The 23,744-nt window shown below is 46.1% G+C and overlaps 1 protein-coding gene across 3 annotated transcripts in view; it reads right to left on the bottom strand.

The window, feature by feature from the left end:
* Positions 1–329: 329 nt before the first annotated feature.
* Positions 330–23,744, bottom strand: part of RSF1 (remodeling and spacing factor 1) — a 67,888-nt gene continuing 44,473 nt past the window's right edge. For 2 of the 3 annotated variants that reach the window (XM_054974838.1, XM_054974840.1), the window contains 8 exons: positions 19,936–20,015; positions 15,378–15,432; positions 14,666–14,775; positions 11,278–11,345; positions 9,942–10,149; positions 5,676–5,899; positions 4,008–4,202; positions 330–1,290 (listed from right to left, as the gene is read on the bottom strand). In XM_054974838.1, the coding sequence (XP_054830813.1) occupies positions 740–1,290; positions 4,008–4,202; positions 5,676–5,899; positions 9,942–10,149; positions 11,278–11,345; positions 14,666–14,775; positions 15,378–15,432; positions 19,936–20,015 (1,491 nt within the window). In that variant the 3' untranslated portion in view covers positions 330–739. The remainder of the gene's footprint in view (positions 1,291–4,007; positions 4,203–5,675; positions 5,900–9,941; positions 10,150–11,277; positions 11,346–14,665; positions 14,776–15,377; positions 15,433–19,935; positions 20,016–23,744) is intronic. The other variant, XM_054974839.1, reaches the window with a different exon arrangement.

Below are 23,744 nucleotides of genomic sequence, written 5' to 3'. Positions count from 1 at the left end.
GTTTATTTGGGGAATTGCGAATTAAAAGAAATGAGAGCTTTTCTTCGGCGCTTCCTCCACTTCTCTCCAGCGTGGGTAAAATCCTCAGGATCGATCGAGGATGCTTTTCATAAAGGCGATTACTAAAATGAACTATGGCAAGTTAACCTACAAGTCACAAAATGCAACAAGTAAAGATATTAATTATCCCCCCCTTTAAAACTGCATGTTATATTGTAATCTAAGTTGTGAACATTTAAATATAATATATATCTCATATGAAAAAGATGTAGCACAAGTGCTTTTTTGCACCCCCACCCTCTCCCCCGCCCCCCAATTCAAATTTTGGGCCCTGACCAACTTGGAATGCTTTTTCCCAACCGCCCTAATTTTCTTCCCAGACATTTCTGTGCACTCATGAAATAGAAAGTCAAAAAAATATACAAATCTCTCGTTTACTACAAGGTCTCTGGTGTGGATGAAGTCGCTCAAGACCATGGATCTGGATGAAGAAGTGGGGAAGAAGCAAATCAGAGGAGGGAATTTACAGTAATTGTCTTCAAAAAAGTTGCAAAAAGACCGGTCACTTCACGGGGAAATGGGTGGCTGGGGTGGGGCCGAAACTGCAGGACTGGTGAAAGTCTGACTGCTAAAAAGTGATACTGTAGTGGAGAGTTTTCTAGGAAAAATAAAACACCTTTTAATCACTGGCCCGCTGGTATGAGCTACCGTGGAATAAATTAGCACAAAAATGGAAGTCTTATAACTGTTCACTGTTACAGACATAATCAACAAGGTCAGTCACTCGCAAAAGTTCATCCTCGTCCTCCTCCGGCCCTACCGCCTCCTGGCCCCCACTTGTCCCATTGGGTGCTAAGCTGGCATGGGCTGTGCTGTCTTTGGGGGCGGGATTCTTCTCGCCAGGCTTGCCAATCAAGTTCTCGATAGTTTTCCCAGGGCTCTGCCCATTGGTGGAAGGCAAATCCACCAGACTGTAGTCCAACGGGCTTTCGACTTTCCCAACGTTATCAAAGTCATCCTCCTCGTCGCTTTCTATCCGGTAGCAGGGCTTCTTGGTGGTGTCTGGGGGAGGGTGGGGTGTCAACGGCTGGCCAGGCATTGCCAGCTTGCCCGCATCAACGTCGCCGCCATTGTCTTCGTCATCCGTTTCGATCCGATTCAGCCGCTTCCGGATGGGCCGCCCGTCCTCTTCTTCGGAGTACTCGTCCGTACTGTGGCTGCGCTTCTGGACTGACCTCTTGGACGCCTTGGCTGGCTGGTCATCTTCGGAGTTCTTTGCCAGGTAGCTCTCTGGAACAAACAGTAGACTTAAAGCCATTAACATCATCTGCAGACAAGCGATGGCTATAACTGTGTTGCTTCCCCCCACCTTACACACAAGGACACACGTACTCCGGAACCAGCTGCTCAGAACCAGAAGAAAAATGGCAACGAATAGTCAGCAGTCAAAGCGGGCTGCTAAAACCACCCGCCGTACTTCTGTAGCAAACGACACGAGAGGAGAGCTCAGAATTATGACCAAAGCATAGATCCTGGCGGTCTGTTCCACTGACGGCTTAAGGAGCCTCCCCTGACACTGACATTCTTACATGGGAATCCCATTCCCCCAGTGGGGGCGGGGGATCCCCTGCTTTCACCCTTCGCCCCGAGCCAGAGGGTGAACGGTGCAGGAACGGGCCTCCTGGGCACGGTCCCGTTTGAGTCCCAAATAGGTTTGCTGTGAAGCACACGCACATTCTTGCACGTGTGCGATGACATCACTGGAAGTGATGTCACCAGAAATGACATCATTGAGTGGCTGTGGGAGGAAGAAGGAGGTAGAGCCAGGTCTTCCCCCATTCCTGCTAGGAAGGTAAGGGTACCTGGCAACCTTACGCTAACACCCCCACCTCCACCCCCACCCCCCACACCGTATGCAGAAACCCCACGTTTGCATTGGAGGGAGTGGGATTAAAAAAAATCAAGTTCACAAAATGCATGACATGGATTGCCTTGGAAATCTATTCAACCACCCTGCGAGGCTGGCCATGAGTTTAGCTCCCGTTTCACAGATCAAGCACTGAGGCTGAGAGCTTCTGGCTGGACCCAAGCCACCCCACTCACTTTGTGGCCACGGAGAAGTTTAAACCGTGGATTCACAACTTCTCAAAAGACATTTGGCTGAACGCATGATGAAGCTGCCCTCTACTGAATCAGAGCATCAGTCTGTAATGTGTGAAGATGCTTTAGGCTGATCCTGCACTGGGCAGGGGGTTGGACTAGATGGTCTGTATGGCCCCTTCAAACTCTATGATTCTAAGTATCGGAAGAAGGGAGCTTTGGCTCTCAGAAGTTTATACCCTGAAAATCTTGTTGGTCTCGAAAGTGCTGCTGGACCCAAATCCTACTGCTCTATGGCAGAACAACATGGCTATCTACTTGAAACTCTCTGTGTGTGTAAATTAAAAGAAACTACAGTAAGAAAAAACCCAGGACAGCAAGAATGGAGCATGCTTGCTGGTCTGCAAGGAGACGCCGAATACGAAAGCACTTAAGCCTCTAGATTTTTTTTTAATGGGAGGGGGACAAAAGAGGGGGAAATTGGCTTAATTGAGCCTCTAATACAGGATCCTGGATGGGGGAGGAATTAAAAGTCATGGGATGTGAATCCCAAAGCATTTAAGGGCTCTGTGCACTGTGAAACTAAAGGAATAGCAGGGTAGGGGAGAAAGAAAATAGATCAGTTAGGATTACAGGAAAAAGCACTTCCTCCGACTGTACTTAATCACACTGCCTCAAGGACCTTTTCAGTTGGGAAGGAAAGGGCATCCCCTAAGCTTGCGCCACCTTAACAGTGGGGGGTATCTGAGAATTACAGTCAAGGATGCATTCTATCCAGTGTGTATCCACCAACTACAACTTCTCACTTTCCTAAACTCTCACACACAGCATGGGATAGAAAGGTAAAAAAGATACCCCTCTCTGTTGCTACTATCAGCAGCTCCCTGCTCCTCTTGCCCCAACACAGTTAGTGCTACGAGGAAATGGTGTTCAGCTACTGAGACTGCCTAGGCATCCAGGGAGCTTCTCACTTAGTTCTGGAAATCAGCCATCTTTGCAAACAAATTTGTACTATCCATCTATCTGGTACACAAACCGCCGTGCACAATCCTCCTGTTTGCCTACTGCTATTTATTGAGAACATTTCCATGTCACATCTCCAGGATGCCTGCTCAAGGTGGCTTTCTTGATTTATTAACTTTTGCACAACAGCTTAAGCGAATCCCAACACAAGATGCCTTTAAGATACAAAGGTTCTTAGGAGCTCCGCAAGGGAGAAAAAAACTGCTCCGAGAAAGCTATAGAAAGCAAGAGCAAAGAAGAGACCAGTGGCACTTTGCATTTGCAGCTATTCACAACCCTTAGAAGATAAGCTATTATGCCTGCTGAGCATTCTCCAAAGTCAGCCCCCGCGGTCAAATCTTGAGGCAACAAAGCCAATTTGGCAAGCCTGCAGGGTCTGGTTAAGAGAAAAAGATTGTGGCTTTCCCACCAGACAGAGCTGGGCCTTCCAACTGCTGCTCAACTGTAAGATCAGCTGCAGCCCTAAGCTAGTTAAGCAGGTTTCCAATTTATTATTAGGGCACCGTAATAATTCTGTGCTGCTTGCTACATCACCTGAAAAGATCGGTTCAATTCCCTCAAGTTGGCTAACAGATGAGGTTTGAACTCTCTCTCACACCCATCCAAATATATTAAAAGGGCAGCAGTTTGTTAAACAGGCACTCAAAAAAACCCCTACTGTCAAACCTACTCCATCTAACTATAATTTCAGACAGCATGGCGTTCACTGGGAACCACAAGAAAGCATGGATTTAGGAAGAACTACGGAGTAAATGAAAGATCACCAACATACTCGACTGCACTTTATGTTCTCTGGGGGTTTTTTCAGTGAGCTCGTGCTCGTTCTCTCTCTCTCTCACTGGGTAAAGCTCTACTGTGTACATGCACAAGGCAACATATTTTACCTTCACTATCCGAACTGGAAAGTCTGCGCTTGTGAACTCTTCTCAGCTCCTTTCCGTAGCGGAAGCTTTTCTGAGAGCCGTCGCTTTCAGAATCCTCCTTATAGTTGACTTGTCTCTTCTGATTCCGCCGAGATCTTCTCCGTCTGGTTTCCAGGTAATCTTCATCGCTGTATTCTGAAGAAGCCTCACTCTCTGCTTGGTGGTGAAGGGGCAGGGAAAGGAGAAATGAAGAGAAAGAACCATGCAAGTTTAATCTATGTAATGGAAACTCCTGCTACATGGACAACACCTCTGTTCAGACAAAGTCTTCTCCCAAAAGAGAAACACAGCCCTCGTCTGTCGTGGGGTTACATTCAAGGGAAGTTTTGTCTTCTCAATTCTTTCCCATCGGAGAATAACTCTCTTCTGATACAGACTGCCTGCTGAGGAGGTGGGGGCCCTCAATCCAGCCCACAGGACCTGCCTGCCTGACTTTAGCACGGCATCAGGTTCCCAAAGAACTTTAGTTCCCACCATGAGAAAAAAAAAATGACTTGCCCAGAGTCAAATGGGCTTGTTGATGACAACTTCCTCCAATCGCCAGGTTGCAGTTCTGTGATTCTAAGAGGTTTGCTGGGAAGAGGGGTGAAATTCCCCAATCAAATGCACAATACATAAAAGACGCAGCCTCTGCTATCCGTGCTGTTATGCAGTGGTACGTACCTGACAGGCCATCCTGATGAAATTTCACATTGTGAGCCCGTGCCGAGCACAGTCTGGCTGGGCGTCTGCCAGGAAGGTTAGGCAGCTAAGACTGTGCGAGTGGGTTTACGTTCAACGAGGCAAGCCCCACAAGACACTGTGGGTATGAAGCCTGTGACTTAAAGGGGAGCCTAGACATTTTCATCTTCCAGGAGACGGGAAACCCAGCCCCACTAGAAACAATTCACAGCCAAGAAACTGCCAACCACGTGTGTTTATTTATCTTCCTTTATTCATAGTCTGCCTTTCTCGCCAAGACTCAAGGCAGATCACAACATTAGTAAAACAATGCAATGGTGAGAAACAGTATAAGGTAATAATAGCATGAACAATGCAGTAATTGGATTACAAATACTAAAATACAAGTAAGTGCAAACAAAAGCATACATACAGCAAGAGTGCAATAAACGACAATCTTGTTCCCTTTGTTGGGAGTGCCAACATGATCAATGCCTTCTACTGCAGCCCTATTCCCTTTCTGAAAATACTCTCCTGAACAATTCTGTTCCACACATTCTGCAGGGGGAAAGAGATGTGGGAGCCACATGCTAGCGAGCGAGTCTTTCACCGAATCAGATCTAACCAGTTGGCCTAGAAATAGCTACTTACAGACATTAGCTTCAATTTTCCTAACAGCAGCAACATAATAACAAAAAAAGAAGTCCAGGTATCAATAGCAGATCAGGTTTAGTTTTAATTCAGAGGATCAGCAAGGGAAGAATCCAGCCACCCAGCCCTGCAACTGGCCAGGAGGCAAAGAGGAAACTGTGGTATTAGCAGCGACAGGGCCGGTGAGCAGGCTGACTTTACTATCCCCTCACCGCAGACAGCTGGTTTTTCAGAAAAACGAGAGCTGCCGATCGGGAGACTTATTCTGAACGCTAAGCACTTTGGCTCAGCCACAAGTGGTCGGAAGGTTCAACTTACCAGAGTCCCCGCTTACATTATCCTCAGAGTCCTCCTCTTCGTCGTCTTCGGAATATCTTTTCTTGACCGTTTTCCTCCGCAGCCGCCGGCTTTGCCTCATGGGCCTGGAGTAGTGCCGCCTGGGCCTGGGCCTGCAAAAGTCTGCGTCGCTTTCGTCGTTGGAGGGCTGATCCTCTTCGCTTTCGTCGAGGTTGTCGTCCGACACGACGAACTCGTCCTGAGATCTGCAAGGGCAGAAGGTCAGTGGGGAAGAGCCTCAAAAACAGCATTTAAACAAAAAGTACCATTTGACGTGGTCAGAATAAGCAGATCACCTAGCCCCGCTCCCTTCTCAAACTACATCCATCATGGGCACTCTGTGAGAGAGGGTATGAGAGATGGCACAGCCCCTTCCACTGATCCTCTTCCATCAATTTGTATTAGCTGGAGTTTTTCTTTTGGAAATGGTAGAATCCTACTCTATAAAAGGCAAGCCATATTGACGACGACTCACTTTTTATCCTCCAGCAGACACATTACTGACAACTCTGGCCTCGAGGCCACTACAAAGTGCCCACTTGCCTCCAGGAGGGGGCCTGCTGAACCTACAGCCTAAGCCCTCCTTCCTGCGCCTCCCCTCAGCGCCCTCCCACTTTGGCCTCCAGGCCACTGCGGAGTGCCCACGTGACACCAGGAGGGGGCTCGTCAAATCAGTTTTCTAGAGCCCACTGTATTTTTTTCACACAACAGGCATTGTTGCTAGTATAAATAGAATAAACAAAGCCTTAGTTGCTTGGAGGGCAAGCTCCCTTTATAACTCGATAAGGGTAATGTATCTTTCTGGCCCTCTGCTAGTTTGTCTCCTCTGTCTGGCTGATACCGCCCAGAGCCCCTGGGGATGGGCGGTATATAAATTGAAAAAATAAAAATAAAAATAAAATACAGAGAGAGTTCCAAGTGAGATTCAATCTGGCAATCCCCCGGATCACAGCTCATTCTCTTAGTCACTAGCGGTATCCATTACAGAATTCCCGAGCCAAAGATATACACAGAACTAACTGGTTTGGGTTGTTACAGTGATTTCCCAGAGCAGGAATACAAATCGAGCATTCTTGGGAAACTGCGAACTCCCCTTCCCTAAATACTCTGTGCTTTTTTCGAAGTTCAGTTGTGTGGCGGATCAGCCCCACTGATCCATGGTCGCTGCTGTCCTGCCCTCTAAAGGGCCTGGGCACTCTCCCAGCTTTTCCAACTCTCCGGAGGGGATTTCCTCTCCCTCTTTCAGCACACCACTGCCACCACCTGGCTTTTGTCAGAATTACCCGGTGAGAGTCCCAGGAGGACTCCCAGCCCATCTCCTTTGGCTTGTCGTCTGGTCTCCGCAGGGGCTGCTTACTGCACTTGCACACCACTGGGGGAGTAGCAACCCCTTCCTTTCTCTCAGTTAGATTCTGCCTTTAAGTCTTTTCTTCTTGCCCCCTCTGGATAGATTGCTGCCACCAGGAATTACATTCCAAAATAATTTAAATTTCCCCCAAACGCCAGGCTCCTTCGTGGGACTATGTGGCCCTGAGGATAGGAATGGGATATATAGGAATAACAAATATTCTGGGATAAAAAAAAAATAAACTTTTATTTTTATAAGAAGCGTATGGGTTTCACTATAGTACTTAAGCTTGATGGTTTCAAAGAGTTGTTACTTGTTCTTAAAGTTACTTTACTTAGGCAGAGTCACTCAGATCTTCATAAACTCTCAGGTGCACGCACCGTTTGCCTGCTTTTGATAGAATGAATGGGTTCCTCTCAGACACACAGAGCTCAGGTTTCCACACAGGTTATATTTCAGAAATTCATAGATACTCTTAGGCTGCAACACAGCTTGTGTCTCTTGTCCCGACTCAATATTTCTCTCAGAAATGCTTGGACTTTCTCAGGCTGCACACGGCTTGCCTGCTTTCTCCAGACGGAATCTTTTTTCTTCTCTCAGTTACTGAAATAGCAGTTCACGCTGCCCATTCTCAAACATCAGCCAATCATCTCCTTCATTCATCCCTCTCTTTCACCCCCACTCTTCATCTGTACCACACCAAGCATTTAAAGACACACACACACACACACACACACACACACACACACTTACTTAAAATCATTACACCATCCCTCGTCTCCTGGCACCCATTTTAAATAACGTGTTCAAACAGTGGAGGCCTTGGTTGTACAGAGGACAGCTACCAGCATTTAAAAATTATAAAGAATGGATTAAAAAGAAAATGTATACATGCATACTTTCAGCACATAAGACTGAGCAAGGGATCCAAAAGAAGGCTGACCCTCGCTCTATGCATGCCCTAGCAGCTCTTATTCTAAGGCAGGCTCTTTCACTTAGAGGTTACACCATTCTAAAGGCTTCCCTTTACCTTGGGGTTTGTTCAGGCCTGCAGCCCTTTGTTCCCTCCACGTGGCAATGGCCACCCTCCCTAGGTGTGCAGGTGTGAGAGCTCTTTTTGCCCAGATGGAATCAGAAGAGACCTTCTCTTCCATGCCAAAGTTTGCCCACACCTTTACGAGTCAAAGGAGTCTTTCCTGAAGTTTCCAGGAACAGACTTTCTAGCATCTTAAGCCTCCCAAATATCTCTCCCCTGCTAGGTGTTTGTTTCTAGCAGGAGGTGTGAGCTGACCACCCCACTGTCTTCAGCCAAGGAAGCCATTACTATTTCCACGTCTGGCTGGGTAATAGCCAGAGAACCATTATCTGACCTTCCTCCCGCCTTTTCTCTGCTAAGACAGAAACTTTTAAAAACCTAAAGGCAAGGCTTTTGGTACAGTCCGAACTTCCAAGGTAAAACATATTTCTCCACAGGGTGTTTACCAGCAATACAGCATGGCATTTCTCCTTTCCAATCGGATCCTTGCAAGGGAAGCTCACAGAGTGCTTCCAGCTAATCACCTTTTGAGACAAGCTGCAGAGAGCTGCCGTTCTCCTTCACTCCCTCTTTTGTGGGAGTGGAACCTTTTTTCCCCTTCTGCAAGTAGTGGCTGAGGGCAACTTGTTAAACGACCTGTAGAATCAGAACCCTTGGTCCAATTTGCTTGAAATTTGAAGGTCTTTTAGCACACGGGCAGCCATAGCTCCACTGAAATTTTGGTGTCACTTGGTTGAAAAGCAGTCATTCTAGCACCCCCTACCCACCCCCAAAGAAGTTCTATATAGGGAATAACTGCAAAGCTGCCGTTCTCCTTCCTCACTTTGTGAAACAAATGACAAACTGGAAACAAATGAGTTTCCAGTGGAAAGGTTAAAAAATATTGTCAGTCACTGTGAGAGTAGTAAAATGAACGCAGTGTTGTTGTTGTTTTTAAATGCCAGTAGCCAGCACCATTCCCCCCTCCCCTCCCCGACAGGAATAAGAGGAAAGATCTGTGCCCGTGCTGAGAGGCATCTATTTTGGGGGTCTGTCAAATCAAACTCCTTGTTTCAATGCATTTGAAAATTGGGAGGTTTTTAGATTAGAAGACTTCAGTGAGAATTTGGTGCCCTTATCTTTCAAAACAGCTGTCCCAGACCCTTGAATACAATCCCCATTGAAAGTAATGGTCCCAAAGCAGTGGGACCTGAAAAACCACACATATTTTAATCCTGAACCATCAACACCCTATATGAACGTAAGAAATTATGGAAAAAATCCCCACCCCAGAACCTGCTATAGGAAAGTATAATGAATTTTTTCTTGGGATACCCCTCTATTAACCACTATGCCCTACCATCGCCCTATGCTCAAGGCTGCTATCATAACTGGGGAATTGCAGGCACAAAAGATTTTTTTCCAGACTTTTAGTGAGAGCAAAAACCTGCTTTCCCTTTTCCCAACTATCAACTTAGGCTGAATATTCAGTAATATGTTGATGTAGGGGGAGGGGTCCAATGCAACCCCGCATGACTACTGAGTGGGCCCTGCAAATTTTAAAAACACCTACAACAAACTGCACTGTGTGGAAAACTTAGGCTTTAGGGATCCATATTAAAAAAAAAAACTCGCATCTTGAAAACCAACATGTCAGGGAAGACTAGAACCTGTTTTGCTCATATATCAGACTTCTACAGGCAGGGGACCAGGGGAGGGGAGAGATACATTCAAATGTGATCTTCAATTGGAAATGTTACAATTCAGGAAGGATTGATGCATGAGCTTAAACTGCAGGTGGGGGACGCAGAGGTGGCCCAGCCAGAGCCGAGTACTTTTAAATTCCTATCGATTTCAATAGCAGAGCGCAACATAGACTCCTTACCCCTCGCTGATCCTGAACTCATCCTCGCTCTCTTCCTCATCCAGGTTGCTGTCGCTGTCTAGGTCGTTCAGTCGCCGTCGTTTCTTGCGGCGAGCGGCAGCAGCCCTCGGAGGTCGCTTGCTTTCCTTTCTTTCTTCCTCCAAGATGGTGGAAATGTCCTTGCCACGATGCCCCGTGATGTTGGACATGTCTTTACCTCGGCCACCGCCTTGATCAGAAGAGATGGCGACAAAGAATTTCAGATCCAGAGGAGTTAGCCGTGTTAGTCTGTAGTTGCAATATAGTAGAGTCCAGTAGCACCTTTAAGACTAACCACCTTATTTGTAGCATAAGCTTTCGAGAGCCACAGCTCCCTTCGTCAGATGCATCTCACCAACTTTATTGTAGCGTAAGCTTTCGAGAACCACAGCTCCCTTTGTCAGATGCATCTCACCAACTTTATTGTAGCGTAAGCTTTCGAGAACCACAACTCTCTTCGTCAGATGCATCTCACCAACTTTATTGTAGCGTAAGCTTTTGAGAACCACAACTCTCTTCGTCAGATGCATCTCACCAACTTTATTGTAGCGTAAGCTTTCGAGAACCACAACTCTCTTCGTCAGATGCATCTCATGATGCATCTGACGAAGAGAGCTGTGGTTTTCGAAAGCTTATGCTACAATTAAGTAGGTTAGTCTTAAAGGTGCTATTGGACTCTAAAGAATTACATCCCCATCTAACTTTGAACCCTGGGCTTCAGCCACTTCTGACCTCTCCCCGCTTCTAACCTCACCCCAAGGCAGCCTCTACATTACAAAGGGGAGAGGCCATGGCTCAGTAGAAGAACCTCTGCTCTGCATGCAGAAAGTTCCAGGTTCGATCCCCGGCATCTCCAGTTGACAGACAACAGGTGATGTGAAAGACCTCTACCTGAAACCCTGGAGAGCTGCTGCCAGTCTGAGTAGACGATACTGACCTTGATGGACTGAGGGTCTGATTCAGTATACAGCACCTTCATTAGTTCATGTGTTCGAAACTTTAAAATGAGCAGCCTTCCCTAAGCAAAGCCAGATGGGAGAATGGCCCCTAGGCCATTTTATTTTCTCGCTGATTCAGGCTGAGTGATGTGGACTGGCGCACACTCACAGAATCAAAGTAGGGTGCAAATCCACGTCTTCCCAGTCCACGTTCAGCTAGCTCTGATAGGCCAGATTCTGCGACAAGCAAATTCTATGCTTTTGTCTCCTGCACATGATGCAGAAAACGTAAAAGTCTGTTGAGTTGGAATGCTGGATGAGCCTCCACCTACTCAAGGCGACCCGTCCGTTTAGCTCCACAGCAACCCAATGAGACATACCTCCTCCGTCAGCCTCCTTGATGTCATCCTCGATCGCTTCATCAATCGCTTCATCAAATTCATCAAACCTACCCCCCGCAAAAAAGAGGGGAATTTTTAACCAGTTACAGTGGGCATTGCAATTCGAATATACTTCAAGGAACCATTCGGAGTTCTCAAGATGCAACCAGATCATTGACCAAATACTCTGCAAACTGCGATTTGCGTTTGGCTTTTATGTACAAGGGCAGGAGATGCTGCCCTCCCCCCCCCCCCCCACACGTCGACTCACTCTGCTTTCTACTTGAAGGTCTGTGAAGCGTTTTCAGCACTAAAAGCGCTATACAATGTCTAAGTATTATCAAACTATTATAAAAAGACCGAACAATGCATATCTTATTAGCTTTCCTATCAGTCCGGTCCAAAAGTACAGGGAACAATGTTTCATTCAAATGGTTTAAAACACTGATCTCTTGGCTCTCTTAATTTAACGGAAATATTTTGAACCTAAATTCCACATCCAGACTGAATTCTCCATTGGCAGTATGGAACTTTTTTTTTATTAAAGAGTTTTATGTAATAAAAAGGGGAAAAAACCATAAAGATACAATTACACACAAAAAAAACCCAGACAAACCAAAATCAGAGACCATATAAATAAAAAAGAAAATAAATATAAAGGATAAAGAAAAACTACATGAACGAAAAGGAAGCTTCCAGTTTTCTCTGCGACAAGTATTAGTATTTTCACATTTTCTCTTAACGCCGTGTTAAAAGCAAAGGCTCTCTTTTTTCTAATGTCCAACTTCCTTGGCCCATAAATCCACAAGCCATCCAATCACTATCGTCTGTTTCATGTCAAAGGTCTATAAGGGGAAATTTCCTGCCTCTTCCCTCCCACTGCTGCCCGCTGATCTCCATGAGGCGCTGCTCCTAAGGGATAAGAATGCAGACGGAATGGCCTGAAGCTATTTTATCTATTTGTCTTTCCAGCTCCTGGGACAACTGTCCACCATATAGGTCCCAGTTAATGTTCTCGGGCCTCCTTCCATTCAGACCACCTCACTGACGTGTTATTCTGCTCTATTGTCTCTCAACATTTTCATCAGGCTCCCAAGAACCTGTGAGCACACACAAGCAGGGCAAGCTGACCTTTGCAGATTTTCAGGTATGGAAATCCAGGCAGCGAACTACGCCCCTATGCTATTTCCTCCCCCCTTACCCTCTGCGAAGAGAACAGCCAGCTGCTCTCTGGATGCTTCCAGCAGCCGCCTGCCTTTTACACCGCCATGCAGAACAACAGGGAGGGGATTAAAACGTTGCTACAATTTGTCTGACTCATAGCTGAGGCAGAGAGAGGCTAAATGTCTTGTGTGTTTTTATCAGTTCAAGGTTTGCTTCCAAGCAGTTGAAACAGCATCCCCCATACACACACACACGCACACAGATGAACAATGGCAGATGCAACAAAAATACAGGCATTTCACAGTCCCACTGTTGAGCACAATACATTTCAAGCATCATTTTTTTACCGACAAGCTGTGACCCGTTCAAACTGCAACGCTTGCAGAACAGTTTAATCTCTCCTGGGAGGGCAGCCCGATACCTAGAGCGGGAAGGATTCTGCCGGGTCATCAAGTCTGCCTCATCTGTCAGGGACGTGACAACTCGCCTGTGAAACCCAGCCCGCTGCTTCTTGGTAACCATGACCGGTTTCTTGCACAAGGACGGGGCTATCAGCTCAATACGGTATCTGGAGTTAATGCCGGTTACGCCAGGCATCGCAGAAACAGCCTGGGGTTTGCCGCCGCACTGATTTTCAGATAGCTGTACTAGAAGGAGCTTTGACATGCACCGCCAACACAGACTTAGAAATGTAATTTTAAAGGAAACCCGGGAGATTAAGGGGTGAGCCACATTACGCGCATGTGTGTGTATCACAGCTCCGTGGGTTTATTCTTAATGAAAAGCCATCTCAGGAGGTTGGGATTTTAGCAGAGAGAGTGGCAGTGCGAAACAAATGCCTAACCCTTTCCCTGCCAGCTGTTTTCAGGCCAAAACTGCCCACCAAGCTGCTCCCCTCCAACCCGGGTTCCAGATGCCATGTTTATGCGGCTAAACATCGCTATTCCTCTATGCATCTCTCCAGGTTGCTTTTCATTATAAAGAAAACCAAAGCTGCTTTTCATTAAAAGATCCAGAGGAGTTAGCCGTGTTAGTCTGTAGTAGCAAAATCAAAAAGAGTCCGGTAGCACCTTTAAGACTAACCAACTTTATTGTAGCATAAGCTTTCGAGAATCAGTTCTCTTCATCAGATGCATCTGACGAAGAGAACTGTGATTCTCGAAAGCTTATGCTACAATAAAATTGGTTAGTCTTAAAGGTGCTACTGGACTCTTTTTGATTTCATTAAAAGGAATACTTCAGGGATTCGTTAAATGCTGGCTGGTAATGTGCAGTTTTGCTCCTGGAAAAAAAAGCCCAGCTCTCCAGTGCCATAATCCCATAATATTTAAAGTAAAAAAACCCACGTTTGTCACATGGCACGAAATCTCATTCAGCAAACTTGTGAGCAGATAGCAAAAGCACGGAGATTGCAGTTCTTCTACTGGGCCTCCAGTAATGGTAGATATCTCTAACCTTGCCAAAAAAATATGGGAGGTTGGAATGACCTCCTTCCTTCAGCCAAAGCAGGTACGGGCACACACAGGCTCTACCCTCATGCAGCCGGGGACTATCTCTAGTGATAGCATACAACACCAAGGACGAGGCCAAGGCTGGCTGGAGCCGATCCAGGCAAACCTCTTCCTCCCCTCTCCCTGTGATCGCTCCATTGGCGGATCAGCTGCCTCTGGTTCTCAAAAGCAATTGTGGGGGGAGACAGGGGGGAAAGGTGGGACAGGACTTCAATAAAGCCTGCCCTTTTGGAGCACAGCAAGCAATGTGGGAGGGTGGGTTGACAAAGCATCCTGTTTGGTATGCTGTGTGTTACCTCCCCATGAACACTTCTGTAGAAAGAAGCGGAGCCTCTCAGACTTCTTCTGTTGCCAAAGTGGGAATGGATTGTTCGATGGAAGCTCTTTGGAAATGCTGAAGCCCCATGAAAAGAGCTCCTCCTCCCCTTCCATTTTTAAATTGTTTTTCCCTCCTAGGTCTTCAACATTGGGTCAGAGGAAGATGGGGCTGAGACCACACACTTTGCTCAGTCAATTCCCCCCCCCCCCCCGCCCCACAGCACTTTGGAAACAAATGGCTGAATGGAATCAACCAATTTCCATTACCAAAGAAACTGGTCTTAGCTCTCTTGACTGAACTTTTTTTCCACCTTTAGTCTCAGCCAGGAAGGTGAGCTATTTTTTTTTATTGCAGGGGATGGGATTCCCCCCCCCCTCCACCGCCATTTGCTTACCTATAGCTTATGCACTTCCTCTGCCGAGTAGACCTCCTTTCAAGCAACTTTGCCTTTGTTTTTTTGGAATCTTTCTTCTTTTCGTCCAGGCCTTCGGGTATTTCTGGCTCCTGTTTCATTCAGACAAGCGTTAAGCACGGCACAGCTAACGTAAAAAGCTTCTCTCCGACATTAAGCGCAACCTTAACCCTTCCTCGCTTTAATTGAAAACAGCCAGTTGAGGAAAGACCTGCCCAGTCCAAGTCACCCAAGCATCTAGATGTTACAAAACCATTAAAAGAGAATTGAGCTAACACCAGAAACCACTGTCAAGACGTGGGTTTTAAGGACATTAAGGCTGGATTCCAAATATCCGTTTTGCTCAGACTCTGTGCTTTCCTTCAGCACAGCCATTATCGGCATCAAGAAATTTTTTTCCTGAAGCGGCTTACAAACTTTTTAAAAATTGGAAGTTATTAATTAAAATCCAGTGTTCAAAGCCAGCAACAGCATGAACGCGCAGCACGTAAACACGTAAACCACGGATCAGTGTAAAATAATGGTTTCCAGACCAAAAACTCACGTCTTGCATGCTCGAATCCAGTTAAGTTTCTAGCTCTTTCCGTTTCTGAGACCCTTGAGAGCATGATGAGATTTCATAAACTAGAGAGGCGGGAGAAGAGGAAACCCAAGCAGAAAGGAAAACGAGGCCACTAGGTCGAATTCAACTTACTTGTGGTGGAATGATGTTTTCGATACTAATCCCCACATACACAAGGCGTTCTTTCCTTTGGGCATGCAAAGGGAGAGAAAAAGATGGAGACAAGTTTACGAGGAAGTTCTTCCCAATACCCGTGGTTTCCTGGTAGCCATGCATTCCTCGACTCCCCTCCCCCTTTCTTTGTTATTTAGGATAAGCACCAGTTTACATTTATGTAGGTTTATGTACAATTTTTTTATTCCAGCCATCCTCTAGGGAGCTCAGAGCAGCATATGTAGCTCTCTCTTTGCTGCTTTATCCTCACAACAACCCTGCAAGGTAATCAGAGAGTAAGATAGCCACAAGATCACCCAGCAAGCTTCATAGCAGAGTAGGGTTCACTATGGCTACCCCCAAACCATAGCTCGCAATTGTGGTTACAACTGCTTTTGCAAAACATGGTTTGGGGCTAACCATGGTTAGTGAAAATCCCATTGCAGGTAGAATGCAAACCGTGGTTAGTTCATAAGAAAAATGAGAACGAGGAAAAAGCTTGTGGAAAGGAGAGACGAAAGGGGGAAGGAGCATGCAAGCTCAAGATAGGAGACTCCACTAGCCATACAGCCACTTCTGGTCACCTTATCATATTGAACAGATTGGGTGGGGCTCCTTTTGCATTCAGCCAAGCGATGCCATATTTGAAGTTAGGAAAGCTACTAAGAATATGGATGGCTATTAACTGCTGGATGTGTTTGCATGTAAAAACAGGGGTTTACAGGGCTTTTTTTCTGGGAAAAGAGGTGGTAGAACTCTGTGGGTTGCCAGCACAGGGGGCAACTCTTGGCAGGAGGTGGTGCCCCTGGTACCACATGTGCGCGCAAAGGGCACGCATGCTCCCAAGGCCAATGATGTCACTTTGGGTCAGCTGGAACAATGTGGGGTTTTTTTAAAGTTTAAATCACCCTTGGTGAAAATGGTCACATGGCTGGTGGCCCCGCCCCCTGATCTCCAGACAGAGGGGAGTTTAGATTACCCTCCGCACCGCTGGAGCGGCGCAGAGGACAATCTAATCTCCCCTCTGTCTGGAGATCAGGGGGCGGGGCCACCGGCCATGTGACCATTTTCAAGAGGTTCTGGAACTCCGTTCCACCGCGTTCCAGCTGAAAAAAAGCCCTGCGGGGTTTATACATATCACTATATCTAATTTTGAAGTCCCCCCCACAATAGATAAGAAAATGTGTACAACAGAGCCAGGCATGTCAGGCGAGCGTCCTGCCTGTTTGGAAATATCCCTAGGTATGCAGAAAAATCCCGCCTTCCACCTAAACTTCCAAACTGAAGCAAAACACACCCCGAAGAGGAGTTTCCTGGAGTCTGCACATGCGCCTGGAACACACTGCAAACCAATACGGCTGCAAACGCATTCAAAACGCCACCTGACTTTTCACAAGAGTTTTCGGTACTGTCAGCAGTTTCCCAACACATAAAGAGTTAGCTCAAACAAATCCGGCAGCACTAAAATCAGCAGTAAAAATTCTAAACCCAAACAGTAGTAGTAATGTAACAAAGCCTCCAAAGTGGTAAAAAACAAAACAGAACTAAAAAGAGTAAAAACAAAGCTACAGTTAAACTCCGTAACAGTATTGTATGTTTCCATACGCTCCAAATGTTTTTTCCACCAGAAGTTCAACATTCTCCATTTGTATGCCTAAGGCATCATTAATACCTTTGCACATGTGTAAAACCAGCATAAACAGCTTGGTCAAGCAACTGCGGTGCAAAAATTGAGGGGTAAAATTAAGAGGCTGAATTGTTGAGAAAACAGGGCTTAGACATAAATCTCGAAGGGTACAAGTTGTTGACATTTTTCAATGAAAATTAATTTCAGCAAAGGGGAGGCTCCTGACATCCAAACATGTAAAGGCGACCAATGAGGGGCCAATGCAACGCTGAAAAAGACAACCTCTGACACAGCAGTCAGCCCGTTCCTGCTCTTCTGCACTTTGGCTTCAAAATTTTCACTTTCTCACAAAAGAGCTTTCGAATGTGCTGTGATCCACCATCAGCCGGCCCTTTGATCTCCACTCTGCTACGGCCTTTCTGCACCAGGAAAACGGCCACCACGACTGGTTTTAAGAATGGCTACACAATGATCACGCTGCAGTGACTTCAGGACAACCTGTGCAAGATCTCTGTCCAGTATCCTTTTAGCCTGCCTTTTCTCCCAGGAACCAAGGGCCGTATACATGGTTATTTCCTCCTCCATTTTATCACAAGCACCCCACAAGATACGTGAGGTTGAAAGAGTGATTGGCCCCAGAATACCCAGCAAGCTTCATGTCAGAGCGAGGATTCGAACCCAATGTCACCCAGATTCTAGTTTGAAGCACTAACCAATACATCTTGCTAACTCACCAGAGCACCAAGCCAAGGAAGTTCCTTTTAAAAAAAATAAACAGCCTAGTATGATTTTAGCCGCACAAGAACGAAAAAGCATAAAGATGATCCTATTAATACACACATCCTACTAACTGCAATAAAAAATCCAGAAGTTATTTGCTTGCTGACCTGCAAGACCGAAATATAGAATGCAAAATACACACAGTGATATTTCCCAAACAATGAAATTGTACTCTCTTGTTTACAGCTTCCATTCTACATTTTGAGTCTTGCCGATTAGCGGGTGTGCCTGGGCACCCTCTCTGTACCGTTATCACTCCAGTCTTGGCCCATCTACACTGGTTTTCTATCCATTTCTAGGCACCATTTAAGGTGCTGGTGATGACCTTCAGAGCCCAACGTGGCTTCGGACCAGCATACCTGAAGGAATGCCTATTCCCTTACGAACCTACCAGATTTCTACAGTCATCTTCCGAGGCTCTGCTTCGGGTGCCTCTGCCTTCTGAGATGAGGCAGGTGGCACATCTCGAGGGAGGGGCGTCCTGGTTGTGGCACCAAAACTTTGGAACCCTGTCCCCAGAAAGACTCCCCTGTCCCGTTCTGTTGCCATCTTCCGCCAACAGTTGAAGACTTTTTTTGTCTTGTCTGGTGTTCTCTCAGTGACCTCTGCTTCCTGCTGTTTTTTATTGTTGTTTTTATGTGTGCTTATTTGATTGTATTGCATGTGTATTTTAACTTGGCTTTAGTTGTTGGAACCATGTGGTTTTCCCCCTTTATTTTAATGGCTTTTAAGATGTGTTTGTTTTTAATCAGTTAGCCCCCTTGGCGGCCTAGATGAGGGCAGAAAAGTGGGGCACAAATTCTGTAAATAAATAAATACATGAATCAAGAGGTGGCTAGATCGCTGGCTTCCACGCAACCAAGGTTTATCACTGGCCAGACACCCATCTAGTTCCTACAACTGCACCATTTCCCCCACAAAAATTCCCCCAAAGTTGCTGCTCCTCCATCAACCTTTAATGTATAGCTGGTCAACTATCGTATTCTTGGGGCCACTGTAGACCTCAAGTGCTCCTCTGAGACTGGAATAATCCAACCCCCACACCCTTGCCCAATGCTCAATGATGTCACAGACCATTTTTAAAAGAGTTCTTCAGCAACAGAGAATGTGCCCGTGGATGGTAAGCATGGTAAGCATTCTCTCCAGAGGCAGAATGTTAGCGAAATATAAAGGCGGATTTCATTGCTTATGACTATGATTTGGAAGGGCATCCAAGATGCTTTAATGGCTGCCCACCCGCCTGTCTTACAGCGGCACAATGCTAAGTCCCTGCTGAACAGGCCACGGGGCGGATCCCACTCCCATCCCACCAGCCTACTGAGCGACGTTTACGTATTGGTGGTGGTGGAAAGTACCGTCAAGCCATAGCTGACCGATGGCCACCCCTGCTGGGATTTTCAACCCAAGAGGCATTCAAAGGTTGTTTGCCACTGCCTGCCTCTGCTTAGCCATGCTGGTCTTCTTTGGAGGTCTACCATCGACTAAACAAGGCCGACCCTGCTTAGCTCCCTAGATCTGACAAGATCAGGCTTGCCTGGCCTATCCTGGTCGGGGTGTTTATATATTAAAACAGTGACACCCCACCTTTCCTTTGGGCTTCAGTTTGCAGCCTTGCTCCGGCTAAGAGTCACCTGGGAAAGCCGCTTAATTTGGCGGAAGGCTCCTCAGGCTGGAGGACAGCTACCTGCAGGACGGTTAGACTCACCTCAGCGCCAGCCACTGGACTTTGACCAACTCCCGGCTACGTTTTCATAACTAACCTCACCTTGACCGATACAAGGATCAAAACTTTCCTGCTTCAATATTCCTGCCGCCAGGCTTTCTGCCTTCAAGAGTTTACAGACATGGGTCAAAACTCGTGCTTATACCCTCCAAAGAGGCAAGATAGTCATTTGCTACTTTGCCGCGGAGGCCCTCTGGGTAACTTGAAATTTTATATAATGTGGCCTGTTAGTAACCGAAGCGTCTTGTCCAATTTCTTCCTCTCTATCCAGGGATCGGGAAATGTCTATAAAAGACGCGAGAACAGCTTAATCTAAATAAAGGCACAAGTCCACGTGCTCTGCCTCTCCTGTTTCGTGGGGCCACGGTGGCTACTAACACTCTGGCCAACGAAAGACGGGCGGGTACCTTCGCTCTGCACGTTCTTTCTTTTTCAAGACAACATCCAGGTCCTGCAGTTGTTCTTCTAGCTTTTCGCAGAGTAATTTCTAGGGGGGATAAATACACAGAACACAACGTTAGCGTAACCTTATGCAGCTGATTCCTTAATACGCACCCATTCCCCAAACCCCCGGACACAGGGGCCAGTGCTTCCAGAAGAGGCCTGCTCATCATCCGGGCGGCAAGCGATCAGACAAGAAAGGACGTCAGCGTCAAAATAAGGAAACACAAAACTCGAGTTTTGGAAAGCCGACATAGAATGTGGGAACAAGGCATTCCAGATATGCATTTCATTTCTACATCGTATGGCTGCATTCTTTCCAAAGTTATTCCTAAAGGTGGTCTTGCGGTTATAGTCCTTAGTTCTTAAGGTATAAGGTTGGGTCCTGCAGCTCTGCTCTGTTAATGGACACTCTTGCCTCTACGTGATGCAAGAGGCTCTTTGACGCCTCTCGGAGATGGTGTGCAAATAAAACAAAACAGGCAAGCCCCACCTGAACGATAATGGAACATGACTGCTGTCGCCTAGCAATTTAAAACGTTTCCATTCACACTACCTTCGCGCGCCCCGGTCCCCAATCCTTGTACGAATTTCTCCATTCTCCAATCTCAACTGTGTCTTAATCGTTACGTGAGCACCAACGTTAACTATGTTTAAGACTAACTAGAGGTCCTAATTAACCAGAATTTTAAAACAGATTAAAAGATCAGGAAACAAGCCAGATTTAGGCTGTAGTGGGGGTGGAATCTGAACCCCAGAAGGAAAGGAGCACGTGATCCCAAAGGCCACTCCGCATTTGCTTAAGCAATCGAGAACATTACACCTGCCTGGAAGCCTATACAGAACTGGGGAGACAGAGTTAGGTGTGCACACAGACACTAGAGGCTTTGGAACCCACAACAGCAGATCACGAGAGGGAGGACAGGAAGGGCTACATCCGTGCTTAGTTCTCGTGGCCCCTTCTAACATGTCCAGGGTAAGGCCGATTGCCCCAGGGCAGTTTGGCTGGGGATCCTGGCGGTGTTTTGCCATCTTCTGGGCATGGTGCTGGGGGGGTCACTGGAGTTGGGGGAGGGTAGTTGTGAATTCCCTGCATTGTGCAGGGGGTTGGACTAGATGACCCTGGAGGTCCTTCCAACCCTATGATCCTATGATTCTATAAATGGAAAAAATAACACTGTGAGCCGATAAGGAAGTTGGTAGAATGGTGAGGAGTCTAGACATGGTTATCCCTGGATACAAGATAGAAGAGATGGCAATGAAGGTCCATTTACAGTCTAAGTCAAAGGAGACGCTGAAATTTACAGAAGTAGTTAGGAATAGGAAGGCTAAGGAGGCAACAGAGCAATAGGGACACGATATCCACTCCAGACTGAAATTTTGACTAATGCTGGGATGAAACAAGAGGTCAAGGCGGCAGAGAGTAGTAATACTGAAAGACTTCATATACCTGCATCCTGAATGGATAGATATAAAGGCTGCCTATGAGAATCTTGGTACAAACTTGGTACAATCAATAATTGTGCTGAGGAACAGTCCGTCCCAGAATATACTAAGTGACTTTAAACCTAAAGACGTGCCATGGATGTGCTAGAAAACAAGCCACTTGGAAACGAAGACCGCAACAGGATTAAGTCCTGGTATGCTGAAAATTGCCCCCCAAATTTCAGCATATGCATGATTGCTATCAAAAGGAATATTTTGCAAGAGTGAAGAAGTTAGCTTCTTCAGTTCACAATCCATCTGGGAAATCCAGCAGTTCTCCCCAAAAACAAAAACTATCGCAAATACTCAAATACAAGTTATACCACAGATTAGAAAAGGTAAAGCAGCCAGTTCTCAACAAGGTAGTCAAGAAGGATAAGATAAACAGCTGCAAGGACAAATTCTGGTAAATAAAATGTGAAGTTTTCAACGAGGCAAACTGTGGAGAAATTTTAAAAGAGTAAACTACCAGCTACATCAGAAGTATTGAAAGCATCCGAGGAGATGGTATGACTGATATGAAAGACACAAAGAGGAATTCTGAACAAAAACAGGGAAGCAACAGAGAAACTGAACCATTCTCTACCACTTTCCATGGCAAATGCCGGTGGAATATTTGTCTGAATAACGGCAGAGGCCCCTTCCAAGTCCACGATTCTACCTGAAGAACAGAAAAAGGAGCATGGAATCACGGAATAGCAGTGATCATAATGAAAAACTCTCAGCTGCATATTTGTAATAACATGGAAAGGAGAGGATGTTAAGCAAACTTATAATTACTTTAGATCAGGACTGGGACAAAGAAGTCTCAGGTAACAGCAAAGCATGTTGGGGCAAAGGAGAAATGTCCGCCGTCTCCTTTTGAAAACATTAAGAGCCATCATTTATTCAGCGGATGACTCAGAACTGACAAAATAAATCGCCGGCCGTTCACTTAACTGCTCTAAGAACTCATATACGTAGTAATGTTTAAAGAAGCATTGGTCACCAGAGGACGGGAAGACAGCCAGAGTCCCCCCCTCTCCCCCCACCCCGAATCAAATGAGTGAATCTAGGGAAATCACAGTCCTGTTAGCCCCATTTTTGTCTAGGGCAACCTGGCGAAACACATTATTAAGATAAAAATGGCTAAGCGCACAGAAGAACAAGCCTTGCTGAGGAACCACCAACAAGGCTTCTGTTCAGGGAAGTCTCGCCTCACTAACCTTTTGCAATTCTTTGAGGGTCTCCGCACACATGCAGATGGGGATGATTCCCGTGGGCACTGTACACTGGGATTTTCAAAAAAAGCTTTTGACAAAGTCCCTCACCAAAGGAAACTTAGCAGTCATGGGATAAGAGGACAGGTCCTCTTACAGATCAGAAACTGGTTAAAAGGAAGGAAGAAGAAAGGAGGAATAAACACAGAGTTTTCATAATGGAAGGAAGTCTCTTGAAGAGCTGCCCTCTTCACAAACTGGAGAGACGACTAAGGTCGCCGAGCATGAAGATGATAGCATGGGTACTCTAGGATCGTAAAATCCCTAAACAATGTAGAGAGATAAAATACAGCTCTGCCTAGAACGGATAACCAAACGGTGGCGTGGCAGCTTACGATTCAACTTCAAAACATGCAAAGGGATCCTTCATTAGGTTTCCTTCTCTCCCAAATCCCCTAAATATTTATTTGTATATATTAAAGTAAAGAATCTGAGCTAGCTGTGACTTCAGGCTCAACATGTTATGAACTGTGTATGTCGAGCGAGCAAAGACTGTTCTCCGGTTCTCTGAACAGAAATTTAGGGGTGACCCCCAATGACTCCAAGGAGCAGAAGGCTTGGGTCAGCCAAAGCAAGTGCCGTGTCCTGCGATAAATAAATAAATGTTTAGAATTCATAGTACCAAGTTGGCAGGAAGGCTAACTGGTGTACATGGCTTTCTGCAAAGTGGCTGGAGAAGATATTAAAAGGTTAAGGGCATGTCCTAGTCTCTCCCCCACCAACTAAAGACCAGAATAAAAATTATGTAAATTTACTCTACTCTAGGTTACAGAATTTTTCCAGTGTTGGATTTGGATTACATAGGAGCAAAATTTCAAATGGTTTGACAGAAGCTGAGCTTTCATTTGAAAAAGATTCCAGCTCTGACATGCAGCAAAGATAGACGTTACATGTATGGGCAGAGCCCAGAAAAATCTCAGAAGCCAGTGACATGGGTAAATAAGAACCTGGGGCTGGGGGCTAAAATGCTCAGCGTAGGCTCCTCGTTCATCCTGTGACTAACAGATGTAGCATGAAAAATCCCCACCGAG

This window comes from Eublepharis macularius, chromosome 3, assembly GCF_028583425.1.
Source record: "Eublepharis macularius isolate TG4126 chromosome 3, MPM_Emac_v1.0, whole genome shotgun sequence".
Taxonomy (NCBI): domain Eukaryota; kingdom Metazoa; phylum Chordata; class Lepidosauria; order Squamata; family Eublepharidae; genus Eublepharis; species Eublepharis macularius.
This window is presented reverse-complemented; position numbering and strand designations above follow the sequence as displayed.